At 37.9% G+C, this 18,622-nt stretch overlaps 2 protein-coding genes and 1 non-coding gene across 4 annotated transcripts in view; all 3 read left to right on the plus strand.

Annotated features, from left to right (window-relative positions):
* Positions 1–661: 661 nt before the first annotated feature.
* On the plus strand, positions 662–11,170 carry mfsd13a (major facilitator superfamily domain containing 13A). The gene is made up of 9 exons (XM_074619254.1): positions 662–848; positions 4,558–4,821; positions 5,574–5,653; positions 6,685–7,134; positions 7,252–7,372; positions 7,610–7,706; positions 8,453–8,624; positions 9,647–9,840; positions 10,065–11,170. Exons 2-9 carry the CDS (start codon positions 4,654–4,656, stop codon positions 10,313–10,315), a joined length of 1,533 nt encoding a protein of 510 aa, XP_074475355.1. The 5' UTR covers positions 662–848; positions 4,558–4,653; the 3' UTR covers positions 10,316–11,170.
* A 1,963-nt stretch (positions 11,171–13,133) lies between these two features.
* On the plus strand, positions 13,134–13,248 carry LOC141759135 (U5 spliceosomal RNA). Its single transcript, XR_012592019.1, has one exon. It is a non-coding gene; the product is annotated as a U5 spliceosomal RNA (small nuclear RNA).
* A 1,947-nt stretch (positions 13,249–15,195) lies between these two features.
* Positions 15,196–18,622, plus strand: part of arhgap27 (Rho GTPase activating protein 27) — a 30,513-nt gene continuing 27,086 nt past the window's right edge. The window contains exons 1-3 of one of the 2 annotated variants that reach the window (XM_074619125.1): positions 15,196–15,330; positions 15,766–15,870; positions 17,463–18,304. In XM_074619125.1, the coding sequence (XP_074475226.1) occupies positions 17,522–18,304 (783 nt within the window). In that variant the 5' untranslated portion in view covers positions 15,196–15,330; positions 15,766–15,870; positions 17,463–17,521. Of the gene's footprint in view, positions 15,331–15,732; positions 15,871–17,462; positions 18,305–18,622 lie in introns of those variants that run through there. The other variant, XM_074619126.1, reaches the window with a different exon arrangement.

An 18,622-nucleotide genomic window follows, 5' to 3' on the forward strand; every position in this document is an offset into this window, starting at 1 on the left:
AACAAAAAAGAAATGTTGATACACTTTGGAATTGTATTGTAAAATAAACTAATAAAAAAAAAAAAACTTTCATAAAATTGTACTTGAGTACCTGGTGCTTGTAAATGTATTCAGTAACTTTCCACCTACAGTGAGTGAAAACTGTGCTTGCTAGTTGACCTATAGTCTTAGTTAGTTTATTTTACAATACAATTCCAAAGTGTATCAACATTTCTTTTTTTGTTTTTTAAACAAATATTGAAACCAGAAAAATAAAATAATTAATAATTATAGAAAAAAATGTGGTGATATATTATTGATAATGAACATATCCTGGTATCAAATAAACTTTAACTACATATTATTATTGTTATTATTATTGTTATTATTATGATTATTCATAATAATCATAATAATAATAATAATGATTAAATAAAATATAAAAATCTAAGATACATTCAAAGTAATGATTGGAATAATAAAGAAAAATTAATAGAAAATAAATTAAAATATACGTATTGAATGAAATGTATACAAATAATAAACAAATATATAGCCACACATAAATGGATTAAGATAGGTTATAACCATGGGTCTGACTGGTAACACTGGGTGTCGCTGTAACTCTTCTCTGTTTGTCTCCACTAACTAGAAACCTTTCTACAGATCCAGACCGGTCGTCACAGCTGTGTGTGACTGACTGTAGTTGCCATGACGTGGTGTGTCTCTGTCTCTGTCTGTCTCTGTGTGTCTCCACCGGGCTGTTGGTCTCTGCTGCTCCTCTTCCACTGATCACACTCAGAGAGATCAACAGCTTCCTCTCGACAACAAACACCATTACTCGGTCTGGTTAACGGCTCTTTATGTCGGTACGTAACATTTTATATCTTACTATGATATGAATATACTTGAAGATAGTTATAAATATGTGTTTATCTCTCTTAAGCAGCCAGATAACGTTATCTTTAACCAGCTAACCGTTAGCGAGCTAGTGCTAACCGGTTAGCACAACTAGCTAACGGTTAGCACTAATGCTAGCATGAGCTAACTAGTGCTAGTAGTTAGCTAGCCCAGTGATAGATTGTGTTTATATTTTCAGATAGTTATCGATCTTGCCAGCTGCTATGATCAGATTCAGCAGACTACACAACATGTGGGGTGTTAGTTGAAGCTTTAATGGTCACATTTGAGCCAGTCTAATGAGTGGTGTTAGTCCAAGCTTATTAATTAGCTTATCTAAGATAAGACAAGCTGAACCTTTATTAATCCCTGGAGGGAAACTCAGGTGAACATCAACAAACAGAGTGAAACACAGGAGAGTTAAAGGTATACAAAACATATTTAAAAAACAATAATAGAGATATAAAAGATACAGAGTGAATGGGTGAACATAGTGTGTACAGTCTGTCAATAAATAAATGTAGTATGTATAATAAATAAATGTACATATGTGCAGTCTATAAAGTGGTATATAGGATGTATAGTGTAAAGTGCACCAGTGGTTAGAGTCAAAGATGATTGCAGATAGTGTAACTGTAATTGTAACTGTAATTTGCACTATCTGTTTACATCTGTTTATAGCTTATTTTGTAAATTGTACATTTTATTTTATTCTACGTTTTTTATCTATTCTTTGTAATTATACTGTTTGACTGCACCAAAAAAGCCAAAGAAAATTCCTAGTGTATACCCCTTACACCTGGCAATAAACACCTTTCTGATTCTGATTCTGACTAGCTGGTAGTAACCATAATAGTGACTGTTACTTGAGGCTTTGGCAATATTGTCTTTGTTACATTCATGCCAATGAAGCATGTTGAATTGAATAGTGAATAAATAATTATACTTTTGTTAAAAATAATTTTTTTTAGGATAGCTGGTTGATGTAAAATCACAAATTAAATTATTAAATTATTTTCAGGGGAATATTGTTTAGTTTAGTTGGTGTAAATTCTCGAATGAATAAATACACCACTTATTTAAAAGTATATATTTTAGAGACACAGTAACCCAAAACAGTAGAAAATGATCATATCATATCTGGGTATTTCCATGGTTTTTAATAATCAGGGGATTCATTGTCTTAAGCATATTGAATTGAATAGTGAATAAATAATTATACTTTTGTTAAAAGTTTTTTTTTTTTAGCATAGCTGGTTGATGAAAAATCACAAATTAAATTAGTAAATTATTTTCAGGGGAATATTGTTTAGTTTAGTTGGTGTAAATACTCAAATGAATAGATACACCACTTATTTAAAAGTATATATTTTAGAGACACAGTAACCCCAAACAGTAGAAAATTATCATATCATATCTGCGTATTTCCATGGTTTTTAATAAGCAGGTGATTCATTGTCTTAAGCAAACTTTTCTCCCTTCTCTGTTTTAAACCACTAAATCAGATATCCAGACTTTTACTTTCGATATCATATCTATGCAAAAAGACTGAGAATCGGGCCAGATTTGTTCTGAAATGCTTCTTTCTTTCTTTCTTTCTACAAAAGGGGTGTGTGTATAATTTTGTAACCAATGTTTTCTACACCACAGTATCACACAGATGGTTTCAGAGGCTGGGTGAGAAAGGAGATAGGAATGAGGAAAGTAGGAATGAGATATTGTGTGAATACTTCCTTTATTGTGTAATTGTTTGGCTGGCAAAGCACCTATTCCACTCAGAGTAAAAGGGTTTTAATATTTATTAAATTAACGGCCTATAATAGGCTGTGATTGTATTTTATTATTTTAATTTTATTGTTTTTACTTTAGCTTAATTTATCTTGCTTGTATTGCCTTATGAAGCACTTTTAATGCAATATTTGTGTGCAATTTAAATAGAATGTATTATTGTTTATTGATATCTAATTTTTCAAGACAAGCAACGCCACATGTTCATAATGTGTGTAGCAAGTAAGACAATTCTCATCAAAGATGTTGTGAAGCATTTTCCCTCTCTATATTTTATGACTACATTACTATTCCAGCTTGATTTTAGGACGCTACGTATGCTTTAAGGTGTGTTAGGTGTTTAAAACCCTGCTAAATCACACTGGTAGTGTTTGCATGTTGTGCCTTTCAGGTTCAGTGGATGTTGTCAGCAGGATTGTTGCATTCAGCTTATTTATTATTGACCACATTTATGATCTAAATGTCTACAACAAGTCATAAATGGGATGATGGATCCCTCCTTTTGTTGTGTTCTGCTCAGTCACCATCATATCTTTAGGCTATCAGAGTGAATACAACAGATTCATCCCACCAAGAAACCTCTCCACAGGTGGAAACTGCTCCTGAATTAGCTGTGGCTGAGGGGACATGAATTGGATATTTGTAGATCCACGTCCCGCTCTGTTGCCTGTTACCAAGTAGACATCTGATTTTAGTAAGATATGAGAGATGTGATGTGGTGCAGCCAACTGAGACTCATCCCGTTTCACTTCACTGCTTAGTGCTTGGATCTGATGGGAACCATGTTGGAAAGCTTTTTATTGCACTCCAGAGGCGGTTGCTTTGACCAAGTCCTGATGTGAATCTGTGGTTTTGCAGCTTTGCTTAGATGCTACATTGTGGTTGACTCCGACAGAAAGTATCACATCGCCTTGAGACACTGTTATCATTAGCTGTTATATGGCTTCCCCCCACTGACGATGTGAGAGGATATTCAGCTAAAGGGCAAGACTGAGCTTGTGGGATTCAGGTGTGAAGTAAGAAGCCTGTAAAAGTGAATTTTATCTCCCAAGAGTGCTACGTGGGAGATTTGCATTCATGGCAGGGAACTCTGTCTCCTCATTTGGTGTGACAAAAGACCATAATTTACAAAGAGATCATGTGACATGGAAACAACATTATGTGTGCTTTTCAAGCCAGTGCTTTCTTTGTCTTTAAAATAATCTGATATTATGATGTATTGTTGCACTTTGCCTGAAAAGAAGGACTTACTGAGGATCGTATGACTTTCCTTTGTCATTTCACTGTGAAGAAAATCATCTTTTCATCTTTTTGTGAGCTAAAGTGTCACGGGAGTGGTCATAAAAATGACTGAGGGAAGTTATAGTTTTACACACACCACAGCTGGGCGTGGGCCTTACTGTAAAATTGCTATGAAAATAGCTCCTTCCTGGTCTGCTCAAACTCTGTGCAGAGACAGAGACAATAATATTAGAGACATTGCTGTAACTTCAAGTAATGCCCAGAAATATCTTTAGTAGGGCTGTCAATCGATTAGAATATTTGCTCTCGATTAATAGCATGATTGTCCACAGTTAATCGTTATTCATCGCAAATGAATCGCACATTTTTTATCTGTTCAAAATATACCTTTTAAGGGAGCTTTTTCAAGAATTGAATACTCTTATCAACATGGGAGTGGGCAAATATGCTTGTTTTATGCAAACATGGCAAACTCAAGCCCAACGGGCAACAACAGCTGTCAGTGTGCTGACTTGACTGTGACTTGCCCCAAACTGCATGTGATTATCATAAAGTGGGCATGTCTGTAGAGAGGAGACTCGTGGTGAGAGAATATATTTTCCTTGTCTTCTAACTATGTATTTATCCACTTGCACTGTGTTTTTGCAGGCGATGATGAGGTGGTGACACTGGGTCGGCCAGGCCGTGAGATGATTACAGCTTGGCACAGAGAAAAGACGGAGCAGTGTGATTGAGAAAGAAGAAATGGGCAGGAGCACCTGGGGCTGCTGGCAAAGCGTCGTCTCTACTGCAGTGCTCTACGGCTCTTTGGCCTTGTTTACCTCCATCCTCCACAATGTGTTCCTCCTTTACTACGTGGAGACATTCGTGTCCATATATAAGATTGATAAAGTCTCCTTCTGGGTGGGAGAGGTGAGTGACAAGAGTCCTGCATCTGTAGCTGTGTCAGTTAGACACATGGTCTACATTTTTAGTTGTAGTCCAGGCTTGAAATGTAGCATTCCAGTGTTGCTGTGTGCCAGCAATGTTTTTTTGTGTGCAAGCAATGTTTTTTTTAGGGCTGTATACCAGTCAGACCAGTTTGATAGGTGCCACAATGTTCTGTTTTCTAACTTTAAAACCATTTGGGCTGAAGAAAATATAATGAGCTGGGCATTACAGGAAAGAAACAGGTACATCGCGGTAACCAGAGGATCTACTTCTAGTTTTGATATACAGTATATAGGATATCTGTTTAGTTATGGAAAACTTTTTATTTTGTTAATGAAGCAAACACAAAACACAGGTCTTGATAATTGAAGTTTGTCACATTGAAATGCATGTAATCACCTGGCATTCACAAATATTTCACAAACCATTTTAGGAATAATTTGACATTTTCATTCTGTAAATTGTTTATGATTCACAGACAATAAAATCAGACAATAAGTCACCAGTCTGTTGCCCAGCTCTACTGGTTAGAATTGGATTATTAAATTGCTACTGAAGTCATCCCCTACATAAGTATCACAATTATTTAAATCCACAGTAATATGTGAGTTCTTGTAATTGTTTGAATCTTGATGTCATGTCCTAGCTTATCGATAGACCATCATCCTTTATTTGTTGTTTTTTATATGCCATTATTGTCTTCTTACCCGCCCTCTCTCTCTGCTGCTCCACAGACGGTGTTCCTAATATGGAACAGTTGTAATGACCCTCTCTTTGGCTGGCTGAGTGATCGCGCCTTCCTCAACTCTCCTCAGTAAGTGTCTCCATCCTGCCTTTGTCCTCCTTTTTCTCAGAGAAAACACTGCAGTAAACAACATTAGCAAAACATAGCAAAACAAATTATCAACTGCCTACAACAATTTTCTAAATTAGACTTCCCTAAACATCGATGTGACTCACACAGACAAGATGCCAACAAGCGTAAGAAGCTATTATTAATTGATAATTGTTTTTGTCATAGCAAATTTCCTCAATTAATGCTTTTAAACAATTATTACCATTAAAAGGCATTTTAATTTTGCAACTCTACAGTGTGCCTTGGGTAATTTTTGAAGGAGACTTGATTTTTGTACTTTTTTGAGACCATATTCCACCCATGCAATGAGCCCTTCACAAGAGTGAATATATTATATTCATATTTAGACACTGTATCTTCGTGTAAAATGATCCTGAAACTATTGTCCTCATTCTGACTTCCTTATGCCCTCTAATCCCTCCTGGCTTTCCAGTCGACCTGCAGATTTCAACCACTGTGCTTCCTGCACACGTTGCCCTTAAGCTCTGACAGTTACACACCCCTGCACACGCAAATGTTTCAGTACAAACTCTTTTATCAGCTGCAGTAAGGCTCACGAGGCTAGGTAAACATATCAGAGCGAGAATTGTCAAACATAAAGCTGCCATCTGTGTTTGCATTTCATTCTGATTACACCGTCTGTGACTGTACTGTTGTAAAGTAGTGACTTAACAAAGTTATCCTGTGGAAAAGTTTGTTATATCTGCACCCTTTAACCTGATTGTCAGGGTGTTTTACAGCAGGGACGTGAATTCACACTTTTATTCATTTGTCCTTTTGCATGATGGTTTTAGTATATTTTATTTGCTGATTCTGCATTTACGTAGGTGGTATAACAGCAGCCATGTTAAAGTGACCAGCACTAAAGTGGTCTACTAGAGTATTTAAATAAGTATGTTGGCCTTGTCTCGTCGCACCAGATAAGATATCTTAATTATCACGAGTTGTATTTTTGTCTAATTACTGCTGATTTTTGTTTTTCCACCCAGGTCAGGCTCTCAGATCACAACTCCAGAGGTGGTGCTGAAGCGCCTGAAGGCCCTCTCCACAAATGGCCCCCTCTTCGCTCTGTCCTTCCTGGCCTTCTGGGTGGCGTGGGCCAGTCCGGGGCTGCAGTTCATACTGTGCCTGTGTCTGTACGATGGTTTCCTCACAATGGTGGACCTCCACCACAGCGCCCTGCTGGCGGACCTCGCTGTGTCCACCACCGATCGCAACCGCCTCAACTTCCACTGCTCCGTGTTCAGCGCTTTGGGCTCATTCTCCGTATTCCTGTCTTACTCCTTCTGGGACAAGGGGGATTTCTACTCCTTCCGTCTCTTCTGTGTGACTCTTGCAGCTTTTTCCATCTTGGGCTTTTTCTCAGTGTCTCGATTGCTACAGCGTCGTTTCCAGAAGGAAGTCCGTCCAAGACAGGATGAGGCACAGACACTCAAAGAGTAAGGATTTTCTAAACATCTGGAAATTCTCAATAACTTTGGCTGACGTGTTTTTTGGACTGTGTTGTAGTTTTTCCTCTCAATCTCACTCTTTCGTTTTCTTTTGCTCTGTCGCAGGCTGAGTGTTGGCCAAGCTCCACTTACCCACCCAGAAAACCCTGTCACCATCGGACAGTACCTCAAGCAGCTCTCCAAACACAGGAACTTCCTGTGGTTTGTGTCAATGAACCTCATTCAGGTACGGTATTAATCACCTTGGGTGTGCTACGAATGCTAGTAGAGATAAAGTAGGAAGACACTCTCACTGTTTTAGAAAATCCTTATCATTTTCTCTTCCACTTTGTCATATGTTCTTAGTTTTGGGTCCATTTTTCTTTTATCAATTGTCATTCAAGGAAAAAATGTTTTGTGGAACTTTGCTCAGTGTTTTAATCTACTCAGTTAAACTCTCTTGTTGTCTCTGCTCCCCCTGCAGGTCTTTCACTGCCATTTCAACAGCAACTTCTTCCCTCTTTTCCTGGAACATCTCCTGTCTGATAATATTACTGCCTCTACAGGTTCAATCTTACTCGGTAAGAGGCAGGAAATAACTCACATTCAAGTCTTCTTAATCCATGTTTGACAGTATTACATGCTGCAGTAATCAATCAGCGTAATCTAAACATTTAAGGAAATCACAAATTATTATCAAATTAACTGCAAGAGGAGTGTGATTTTTATTTTTAGATATGTTATACTGGGTTTGACTGTGAGATTAAAGTTATACTGAATGGAAATCACAGACTGAAGGTATACCATTACTGACAGCATGCAAGCTTTTTTATATTACAAATTAGGGCTGTCCTCGACCAAAGAAATTCTTAGTCGATTAGATTTTCGACAGATCTGAGTTTCTTCACAAAGAAACATACAAAAGCACCACTTAAAATCTTGTGTTTACCTGAGATGTTTCTTGGAAATAAGTCATTCAGCATGAAAAAAGCCAATTAATCGACTAAAGAAATCTTGATTGACTAAGACCGAAACAAGCGATTAGTCGATTAAGAGGGGGCAGCCCTGTTACAAACACATTTGAGTTACAAATAATTAGATGTGGATGCAGCGTGGTAATTTGATCCAATCATCCTCCCAGATTTAAAGATCAGGAAGATCTCAGAAAACCAGCGAAGTGGTATTCTGAAATCTATCTCCTGAATCGTTAAGAACAGATGTAAATTTTTACATTATTTGCTATCAGTCTTTTTATTTTAAAATATCTATTCTTTCTGCTGATGATTAGTCTTTTTTTTAATGTAGTTCTGCTTCTGCTCCCACGCAGGCATCTCTTACATTGCCCCCCACCTGAACAACCTGTATTTCCTGACACTGTGCCAGCGTTACGGGGTTTACCAGGTTATCCGCTGGCTATTTATGCTCAAACTGGGACTTAGTGTGGCTATGCTGGTGGCAGGGGCTGACCACATTTATCTGCTGTGCATCTTCATTGCTAGGTATGGCCACGCACGCACACACATCATCAGCACACGCATCAGGGGATCCGATGTGTGACAGCTTGTACTTTTGTTTGCTTGTTTTTGTTCATTAATTTTCAAAAGCTGAATACACAAAACACACAGCAACACGTGTCGTTCTGTGCCTCGCATTCATAAGGTTCAGTTGCAGCCTGTTTCCAAGATTAACTCAACATTCGTGTAGCAAATGTTGTAACCAAATATTGTGCTAACTTTTTCTGTGCTACAATATCTTTTGTTCCCAGAAAAACGTTGCTCCAGTTTGTCACTCAGAATGAGCAAGAGTGCTTTATTTATGTAGCCCAAACCACAAAGGGCTTTAAAATCTGTACAACAGTTTCCATCCATAGAGGATAGAAGAGGACAAACGATAGATATAGTATAGTTTAATTACAGAGTAGACAGAAATGACACTAGAGATTTTAGAATATGGAGAAACAGAATGACTTTATTAGGTCAATAAAGAGAGCAAAGATATATTGAAGAATCAGAGTAGACGTTTAGCAACATCCAGATTTTCATTTTGGCAGAAATTAGTCATTTTATTCCATTATTAACAAGATTCATACTCTTAAGCACTCAGCAGCCGAGCCCTGATACTGTGTGTGGTTGGTTAGTCATATATTAGTCACAGTCGTGGTAGTTGTGAACAATGTGTGAATGCTTTTGGATCTTTCTGTTACACCTTCAGGCTGAGCTGATACAAAAACATATCAGCCACAAGTGATAAAGTTGTTACCGTATTTCACACAATATCATGTGGTTTTGAACACATAGGCACACCTAAGCATGCTTGATTAAAAACATTACCCTCCTTAGAGACTGTTATCAACAAATCATTAGACCATATGAATGATGATTGACACACCTTAATGAATGAGACATACTCTAAAGTAGAACTGAACAACCTACTCTTGATAAACATCTTTAAAATCAATGTATTATACAAACTACATTACTGACGTGGCTGGAGACTGTAACCTGACTTCTCATCCTCCTAGTAACCGGGTGTTTACGGAGGGGACGTGCAAGCTGCTGAAACTGGTTATTTCCGATCTGGTGGACGAGGACTTTGTGGTGAATCGACGTCCGCAGGCCGCCTCTGCTCTCCTCTTCGGGATGGTGGCCTTGTTGACCAAACCTGGCCAGACATTCGCCCCTCTCATTGGCACCTGGCTGCTGTGTGCTTACACAGGTACTGACAGAAACACTCAGACCGGGTCCTTCATGATGAAGTGTACATTTTTACCTTGTTTCAAAATGCTGCTACAAGTTTCTGCATTCATGTGTCTTTATGATAAGTTTATGGTAAGGTGTTTAGTGGAGGGACCAGGCGGTTCAATGTGTGATTTGATACTTCTGTGCTTTGCATACACTGCAGGAACTACTTTGTTCTCATGTTTGATTTCTCTTCCCCAGGTTATGATATTTTTGAGAGGCAACCCGTGAAGGACTCTCTGGTTTCCATGCCTGAGGTTGCCTCCGGCTCAGGGACTCCGCCGCTACGCCTGGGCTGCTTCTACATGGTGGTGTTTGTGCCTATCACCTGTGCCCTGCTCCAGCTGGCCGCCTGGTCTCGCTTCACCCTTCACGGCCGCAAGCTGCAAGGGATCAAGACCCTAAGGCAAGGGGCCCAGAATGGCCAACTTATCGATGTCAAGGCCATATGAACTGAATAGAGCTGCCGTGAAGCTGCACACAGACACTTTTAAAATGGTCGGTTTTTACAATCCCCTTTGTGCAGCCCAGCCTTGTGCGCGAGAATATGAACCACTACACAACAATGTGGCTTTGTGGACAGTGAAAGATGCACAATAGGCTGACAAATCCCACTGGGGCAAACATGAATAAAAATATGAAACCTGCCTTATTTTTATATTACAATATTGATCTATATTTATATTTGAACAGATGACCAAAAGGTAAAGTAGAACCAATCAATCCTTTTGGATGTAGACGGACCAAGGTGACAACTTTACATGGTGTGCGCCAAAGATTGGGTGCCCTCTTTTTAAATGGTTTGTGAAGCATAATTCTGGAGTACAGTCTGAACGCCACAGCTGCTAAAATGATTCATCAGTAACATCAGCCTGATTTTAAAAACCAGGAGGAGGGGAGGATAACCACAGATTTACATTTCTGATCTCTAATGCTATTAACAAGATGAAGAACATGAAATAAACTTGCATTAATGTGTTCAGAGTGCTATTAATACTGCATGGAATCCACTTCCGGTTGTTTTACTGTCTCTACATTTACACAGAATGCCCTGCCAGTTTGATGTAAAGAATTGTATTTTCTGATAACGTACAGTATTGATGTTTTTGCACAAAACTGCCATTTGTCTGTTGTACTTCTAACATTCTGATTGTGACATATTTTGTGTACGCTAATGTTTAAAATCAGATTTGGGAAATGATGCTGGTAACCATATTTATCAGTTCACTTTTGTAATTTTTCAAATTATACAAAGAATGGGTGGCACTACCACAAATAAACCTCATCTATGTTGAAAGTCAACCAAACTGCTGTGCTGTGACACTTTTTTTATAAAACGGATTATCTGTCAAACCACAAGGAAGTTGATCCTGACTCTTGTAGGTATTGTTAACAACCACCGTATAAGGCACCAACCTTTTGCAGTCTTAGTTCTGTAAGAATATTAGACCAAAATGTGTATGTAAAGGACATTTATAGGCCTGCTATGTGCTTGTAGGTCAAGACTTCTGCATGTTAACGTCATGAAGATAATTGGGGTAAGTGTTGTTAATTTAGAAACATGCCTGAAGGTGATCTTTTATTTGAAGAGATGGAGAAAGAGAAACTGGTACAGCCTGTTTCACTACTGTACTTTGTCTAGACATCCACCTTTGTTCAGCAATGCCTTAAAATACTGTAACCTACTGACCATTGTTTCCTGCAAAACCACAGGCTTCTGCTCAGCCCTGATTTAAGGAGAAGGTTTTTTTTGTAGCCTATACACCCAGTGATTTACAGGTTGTAATTATGGGAAATTATATGCCAAACCCCGGCTGGATTGACCTGCTAGAGGTTCTAGGCTAAAAATAATGTTTCTTCAGGGTGGAACACGTTTGTCCTTCAGCATAAAAACTCAAATAATAAAAGTCTGTAACCCACTGGTTCCCAACCATTTTGGCTAGGGGTCCTATAGTATAGTAATACTGTCAACTGTTGAAGTGTTTAATTTAAAGGTCCCATATTATAAAAAGGGACATTTTCATGGCTTTTATATTATAAAGCAGATTTAAGTTCTATATAAATACTGTGAAAGTATTGAAACGCTTAATCCACAGAGAAGTACACACAGCCCGTATTCAGAAACTGAGCTTTTGAAACAAGCCGTCAGGATTTCTGTCCATTTGTGATGTCACAAATCTACAATATTTAGACCATTTCAAAGTTTTAAACGTAAACATTCTAAATGGGTCCCAGTTTATTTCCTGTTGCAGTGTATGTGAATGATATCAGCTGACAGGAAGTAAACATGGACCCAAGCTGTTGCCTAGCAATGCGATTCCATTGAAATGTACTAAAACAGCATTTCAGACAGAGGGTAAATACAGGTATATTCAAGCAGACAGCATGAGGAAAATAAAGGGTTTTTTAAACATTAAAGTATGGAAACATGTTCTAGTAGAAACCCATAAATACAAATATGAACCGGAAAATGAGCATGATATGTCGCCTTTAAAGGATTTTTGAGGCATGGAAAGATAAAGGTTTCCAGTATGTTTTAAGACAAAAAAATAAAGAAATCATTATTTTTGTGTAACAGAAGCATATGCAGACCACAGATATAAAACAATGGAGACGTAATCTTCATCCAAAAGTCATCTTTACCCATTTGTTGAACAAGAGAGGCTGTTAACTAGCGGTAGTGGCTTATACCGGTAACGGGTAACCTTTATGATCTGTTTTAACTAGAAAAATGCTTCTTGGACAGTTGTTTTTTAAAATAATGACTTAGTTTTAGCATTTCACGACGACTATAGGACATATCTTTGTACTTCCTGTACGAAGACGGAAGTAGCAGGAGGTAATCCTCTCGTTTTGTATTTACTCCCTGTGGTTTCCAGACTTATTAATGTATTCCCTTTTTGACTGTATTTCCTTGTTTTTAATGTCACAGTTAAGCTTGTTAATAGTTTTTTTGACAATTATTTTTTATCTTGCTGAATTCATCGTGCTAGAAAAACTCTCCAAGAGCAACTATGTAACATAAACGGGATTAATTTACTGCTACCCATCATGCACCGCGCGGAATATTTCAAAACTTTGATAGTCCAAATATATCGCTTAAATTGAAAAAACGTCAATCTAAATGAATTTCCTTTAATCTAGCGTGTCTTTACACAAGTAGATTATACACGACGTACAAATTAGTTAGTTGTGTCAACGCACTGCCACCGTTACTGTAGAGTGTATAACGGGAAATCACTACCTCTACCTGTTGAAAGAGAAGATAGTACACTCTTGATTCTCTTCAGATCGTATAAATCTTTCGCCTTTTACTAAAGATTTCCGTGGAGAGGAACATTATGAGTTCAAACTAATTTTTTGATGCCCTGCCTCGTGCGGGGCTTCCTACCTATGTGAAAAACAATTAATCGATTAACTATTCTGATAAGTGACAAGAATTGAAAGATTCAACTTTTGCTGCCTTAATGCTGTCTTAAAATACTGTGATACCTCGGCAAGCTTCAATAATAAATATGGTTGAAGTTTGTGATGTTGTGTTCTAGAATTATTGACACAAGTATTTAATAATTTTAACTATATTTTATATTAATGTAACAGTACGTAGACAAATAAAAGTGGTCATAACAGGGGTGCAACCAGAGAGCACCTTAAACAAAGAAATACAAATAATAAACAACACAAATATAAATAAACATATTATTTGCAGCGTCAATGTTTTAACTAGGGCGGTCGATTTATCGCATGATTGCCCATGATTAATCAACATTAATCGCACATTTTTTTGTTTATTGTTTATCTTACGTCTTACACAACCCCAGACAAGGTTTCCCATGTATTGACTCAAAGCGACATGAAATTTGAATGCAATGTTGAGAAAAAAAAAACACTTTCTGTTATTCAGTCTGTAGGTTTTTGTCTACAAAAGTGAAGCTCCTTGAGAAAAGATAAGAGAGTTGTAACTTTCATTGTTGATTAATCTGTCGATTATTTTCTCAATGAATCAATTAGTTGTTTGTAGGGCTGTCAATCGATTAAAATAATTAATAGCGATTAATCGCATGATTGTCCATAGTTAATTGAGATTAATCGCAAATTTTTTATCCGTTCAAAATGTACCTAAAAGGGAGATTTGTCAAGTATTTAATACTCTTATCAACATGGGAGTGGGCAAATATGCTTGCTTTAAGCAAATGTATGTATATATTTATTATTGGAAAACAATTAACAACACAAAACAATGACACATTTTGTCCAGAAACCCTCACAGGTACTGCATTTAGCATAAAAAATATGCTGAAATCATAACATGGCAAACTGCAGCCCAACAGGCAACAACAGCTGTCAGTGTGTCAGTGTGCTGACTTGACTATGACTTGCCCCAAACTGCATGTGATTATCATAAAGTGGGCATGTCTGTAAAGGGGAGACTCGTGGGTACCCATAGAACCCATTTTCATTCACATATCTTGAGGTTAGAGGTCAAGGGACCCCTTTGAAAATGGCTATGCCAGTTTTTCCTCGCCAAAATTTAGCATAAGTTAAGAGTGTTATTAAACTCCTTCACGACGAGCTAGTATGACATGGTTGGTACCAATGGATTTCTTAGGTATCTTCACTCTAGCTTTAAAACTGAGACTGCAGTTATTGGTAAAAATGTCCAAATTTATTTATTTTTTGGAAGATGTCTTACTTACTACTACTTATTACTGTGTATGCAGAATTCCCCCCGTTTAACAACACCTGTTAAAAAAAAGTAAAATTCATTAAAAAAGTGACTTTCATGATAAATAAAGAGCTTCTATCTTAGCCATCTCATGGTTGATTGTATTTGACCTGGTAATCCAGCAGAGGGCATACACGTGCACCAATGGTGAAGCAGTGCTCAGCTGACAGCAGTAATAAACACACATACAAATACAAATAATACAAATTGTTTTTGGTTTACAGTCAGACTGTTATTATGTTTTATTCACTTTTAAATGTATTGTTATGGGTGCCTATCATCTGCTTGAAATAAATAACAACTAGGCTATACATATCTGCCTTCAACATGCATTTACAGTAACTTCGTCTTTTTTAATTTAAAAAACTGGTTTAATTTTTAGTATTAATATGTTGTAATGTCAGAATGAATCACGGCCTTGCCACTCTTTCCAGTCCGCCCCGTGTCAGTGAGGTGCCATAAAAAGAACGCATAAATATCGAGAATATGTTAGGAAGTATGGTTAAAGTTAGACTTCCCATTTCTTGTGGTTTTAGTGCTGTAATGTATCACCGGTCGCCTCTTCGGTAGAGAAACAGACACTTGCACAGAACAGGAAATAAGGCTGAGCTAGGAGAGCAGAGGCAGTACATGCAAGCAGCAGTTTGAGCTCTATACGAGTCAGGCTCTTTAGATACTAAACTGCTTCAAGGTTGCTTGAGAGACTTCCAATGACGGGACATTTTTTGGAAACAAAATCAGGCAAGTAGGCAAATTATTATTCCACACTGAAGCTTCAGGGTGTGATATCTCTCATTGTTGTTGTGGTTTAATAGCTTGAAAGTGTATTCTAATTAATTTGAGTTGCACTGACTTACCCGTCCTTTAGTAAAAAAAAAAATTAATCGCTAAATCCAACATGATATTGTGAGTTAAATCTAACTTGAAAATGAGTCATAGAGCTTAGTAAAGTCAGTTTTCCCATGTTGATTAACTTATTTTCCGTATTTATTTTGCATTTTTCTGAGTTTTACAATGTACATACTTTTTCTTTTACATGTATAAGTTAAAAAAAAAATGTAAATGTTATGATTTTAACAATATGGCTGCAATAAAGACACAAAATTGCACCTTTTGCATATGAAATAGCTGCTAACATGACATCCTGTTGTTTCTTTGTATTCTGTGTTGATGTAGGAGACAACAGAGAGCTGTAAATACTCTGAGTTATTCATGGATAAAACATAGCCTGATAAGGCAAACTGAGATTGCCAGCTGACGTCGCACTGACGCTGAGCCGAGGTAGGTGCAGGCTTCCTGTTTTGTGGCGGAGCAGTTTTCAGTCTGATGCTCTTGTGGTCTGTGAGTTTGTTTAAGTTGACGGTGTTTTGCAGCAAATGGAAGCAACTTCCTGTCTATTCCTGTGCACTGAAATAGGGGCTTTTACCTCGGCCAGCCTTTTCTTCATAATCTTATCTCCAAACTGCGCTAATCTTCTTGTAAATCAGTATTCTTATGATTATGTCAAACCCTAACCGTTACAGGACGGGCCCACCGGGCACAGGGGCCCAAGAGGTTGGGGGGCCCCTGAGACAGAGCCCCAGTTTCTTTCAAACGATTAATCAAACGACTACAAATAGACACAAAACTACTTTGTACTGCAACTGCTACACAACAGCTTCCCTTAAGTTTTATCTTATCTTGTCAAACAGACGCAAAGTTACCTTATGAGAGATGCAAAATTACCACAGAGACCCAAAATTACTACAGATGCAATACAACCACATAGAAACCCAAAACAACTACAATAAGATGCTTAATGACCACAAACGGATGCTAGATGGCCTCAACAGAGATGCAAAATTACCACAGATCCAAAATGACCACAAAGAGACCCAAAACGACCATAAAGAGATCCAAAATTACCACAAACGGACCCAAAATGACAAGAAAAAGAGACCCAAAACAACTACAATGAGATGCAAAATGATCACAAACAGATGCAAAACAACATTAAAGAGACCCAAAATGACCACAATCATACTCAAAATGACCCCCAGAGAGATGCAAAATGACAACAAACAGACCCAAAACAACTACAGTGAGATGCAAAATACTAACAAAACGACTACAGGGAGACGCAAAATGACATCAGACACAAGACTACCACAAAGACAAGCTACAGAGGCACAAATAACCATAAAGAAATTCTAAATTTTCTTATTTTTCTTCTATTTAAATTGTTCATATTTTGTTTCACTTCTGTTTTGCTTTTTTTTTTTGCTGTGTTGTATCTTACTTTTTGTTTTTACTGATGCTTCTTGTTTTTTGCACTATCCCCTATGCTGCTGTACACTGCAAATGTCCCCACTGTGGGACTAATTAAGGAATATCTTATCTTATCTTATCTTATCTTAATTACTACAGAGACACAAAATGACCACACAGAGATGCTAAATTACTACAAAGAGACACAAAACTACCACAAAGAGACACAAAACTACCACAAAGAGACACAAAACTACCACAAAGAGATGTAAACTTACTACAAAGAGACACAAAATGACCACAAAGAGATGCAAACTTACTACAAAGAGACACAAAATGACCACAAAGAGATGCGAACTTACTACAAAAACACACAAAATGACCACACAGAGATGCTAAATTACTACAAATAGACACAAAATGACCAGAGAGACACAAAACGACTGCAAATAGTAATTTTCAGTGTGGGGATCTTGCTGCTATGTAAGAGGGGTGAGGGGGTGAAAAGAAATAACATGTTTCTGTAGGTGGAAATGCATGACAATGAACTGTGAGACACTGACTGACATTTACAATGACTATACTTTCTGTAAGCCACGCCACCTTCACATTTCCTCTATTTGCAGCTCCAAGATGTTCACACAGTATCCGCACTAACACAGAGGTCACGCGGGTGCACCGGAGCATGGAGCTGGTGTCGGTGCAGCACGAGTTTGAGTACACGGCGAAGGACGGTCGCCTCGTGTCCATCAAGCCCAACGAAAGTTACATCTTGGTCTCCAAGACTAATGAGCACTGGTGGCACGTCCGCAAAGACCAGCACGCCAGGCCCTTTTTTATCCCTGCACAGTATGTGAAGGAGATCCCATCACTTACTGAAGCCCCTCCTGCTCCTAACAAACTGGATTCACCTGAGTGTGTGACTAACAGTAAGCCAGTGGACAATATAACACCACGTAAGGGGACAGCAGTGATTCGTGTATCCGCAATGGGGGCTTCAAAAGAGGCGCACAGGTTCTCTACTTTTGGTTTCTGTGATAACATCCCAGATGTGAAGCCCTGTAAGGAGGATGGACAAACTAGCAGCAGCAGCTTTGCACTCAGTCAGGATAGTAAAAAGACACACGACTCAACAGAAAGCTTTTCATTTACCTCAGCACCTCTGAATACTGACGTCCTGCAACTGTATGCAACAGCTCATCCTGTGCCAAAGGTAAAAAACGAACAAAAACAGCCACTGCAGGATGATAAAGTAGAGATTTTTCTAAACGATGAGGACATGGACTTCCCTTCACCCCCTAGCTCACCCATATACGACACCATACCAGCGCTGATCATCCCACAATTGGACATATTTCCCGAGCTGCCTCCTCCCGTTGCTTCAAATGACACGTTTGTGTTTGAGCAGCAGAATTCAAATCAAATTGCAGAAGCTACTTCTTCTACAAATGAACTTTCTGTTGGGCAGGTAAGGTTTTCATTTTTTCAATATTACTGCTTTTTTAAATTGTTTTCTTTCATTATTCTGTATTAGTTTCACTCAAACATGAGCTCAAAATGTGTCACTGTGATTTCACAGCCAGCAGAGGGCGCTTTTTCACCATGTAAAAAGCCACTACAGTGCCTAAAGAAGTTTTATTGTCTTACAACATTGAATCAAAGTAGATTTAAAGTGGATTTTTGGACAGTGATTCACAGAAAAAATGAGTCAAAGTGAAAACAGATCCCTTCAAAATGATCTAAATGAACTATGAATATAAAAATACACATTACTTGTTTGCATAAG

This window comes from Sebastes fasciatus, chromosome 20, assembly GCF_043250625.1.
Source record: "Sebastes fasciatus isolate fSebFas1 chromosome 20, fSebFas1.pri, whole genome shotgun sequence".
In the NCBI taxonomy this organism is placed as follows: domain Eukaryota; kingdom Metazoa; phylum Chordata; class Actinopteri; order Perciformes; family Sebastidae; genus Sebastes; species Sebastes fasciatus.

Coding starts and splice junctions, on each gene's coding strand:
- mfsd13a (XM_074619254.1), top strand. CDS start 4,654: ATGGGCAGGAGCACCTGGGGCTGCTGGCAAAGCGTCGTCTCTACTGCA. Junction 4,822..5,573: donor TCTCCTTCTGGGTGGGAGAG/GTGAGTGACAAG, acceptor GCTGCTCCACAG/ACGGTGTTCCTAATATGGAA. Junction 5,654..6,684: donor GCCTTCCTCAACTCTCCTCA/GTAAGTGTCTCC, acceptor TTTTCCACCCAG/GTCAGGCTCTCAGATCACAA.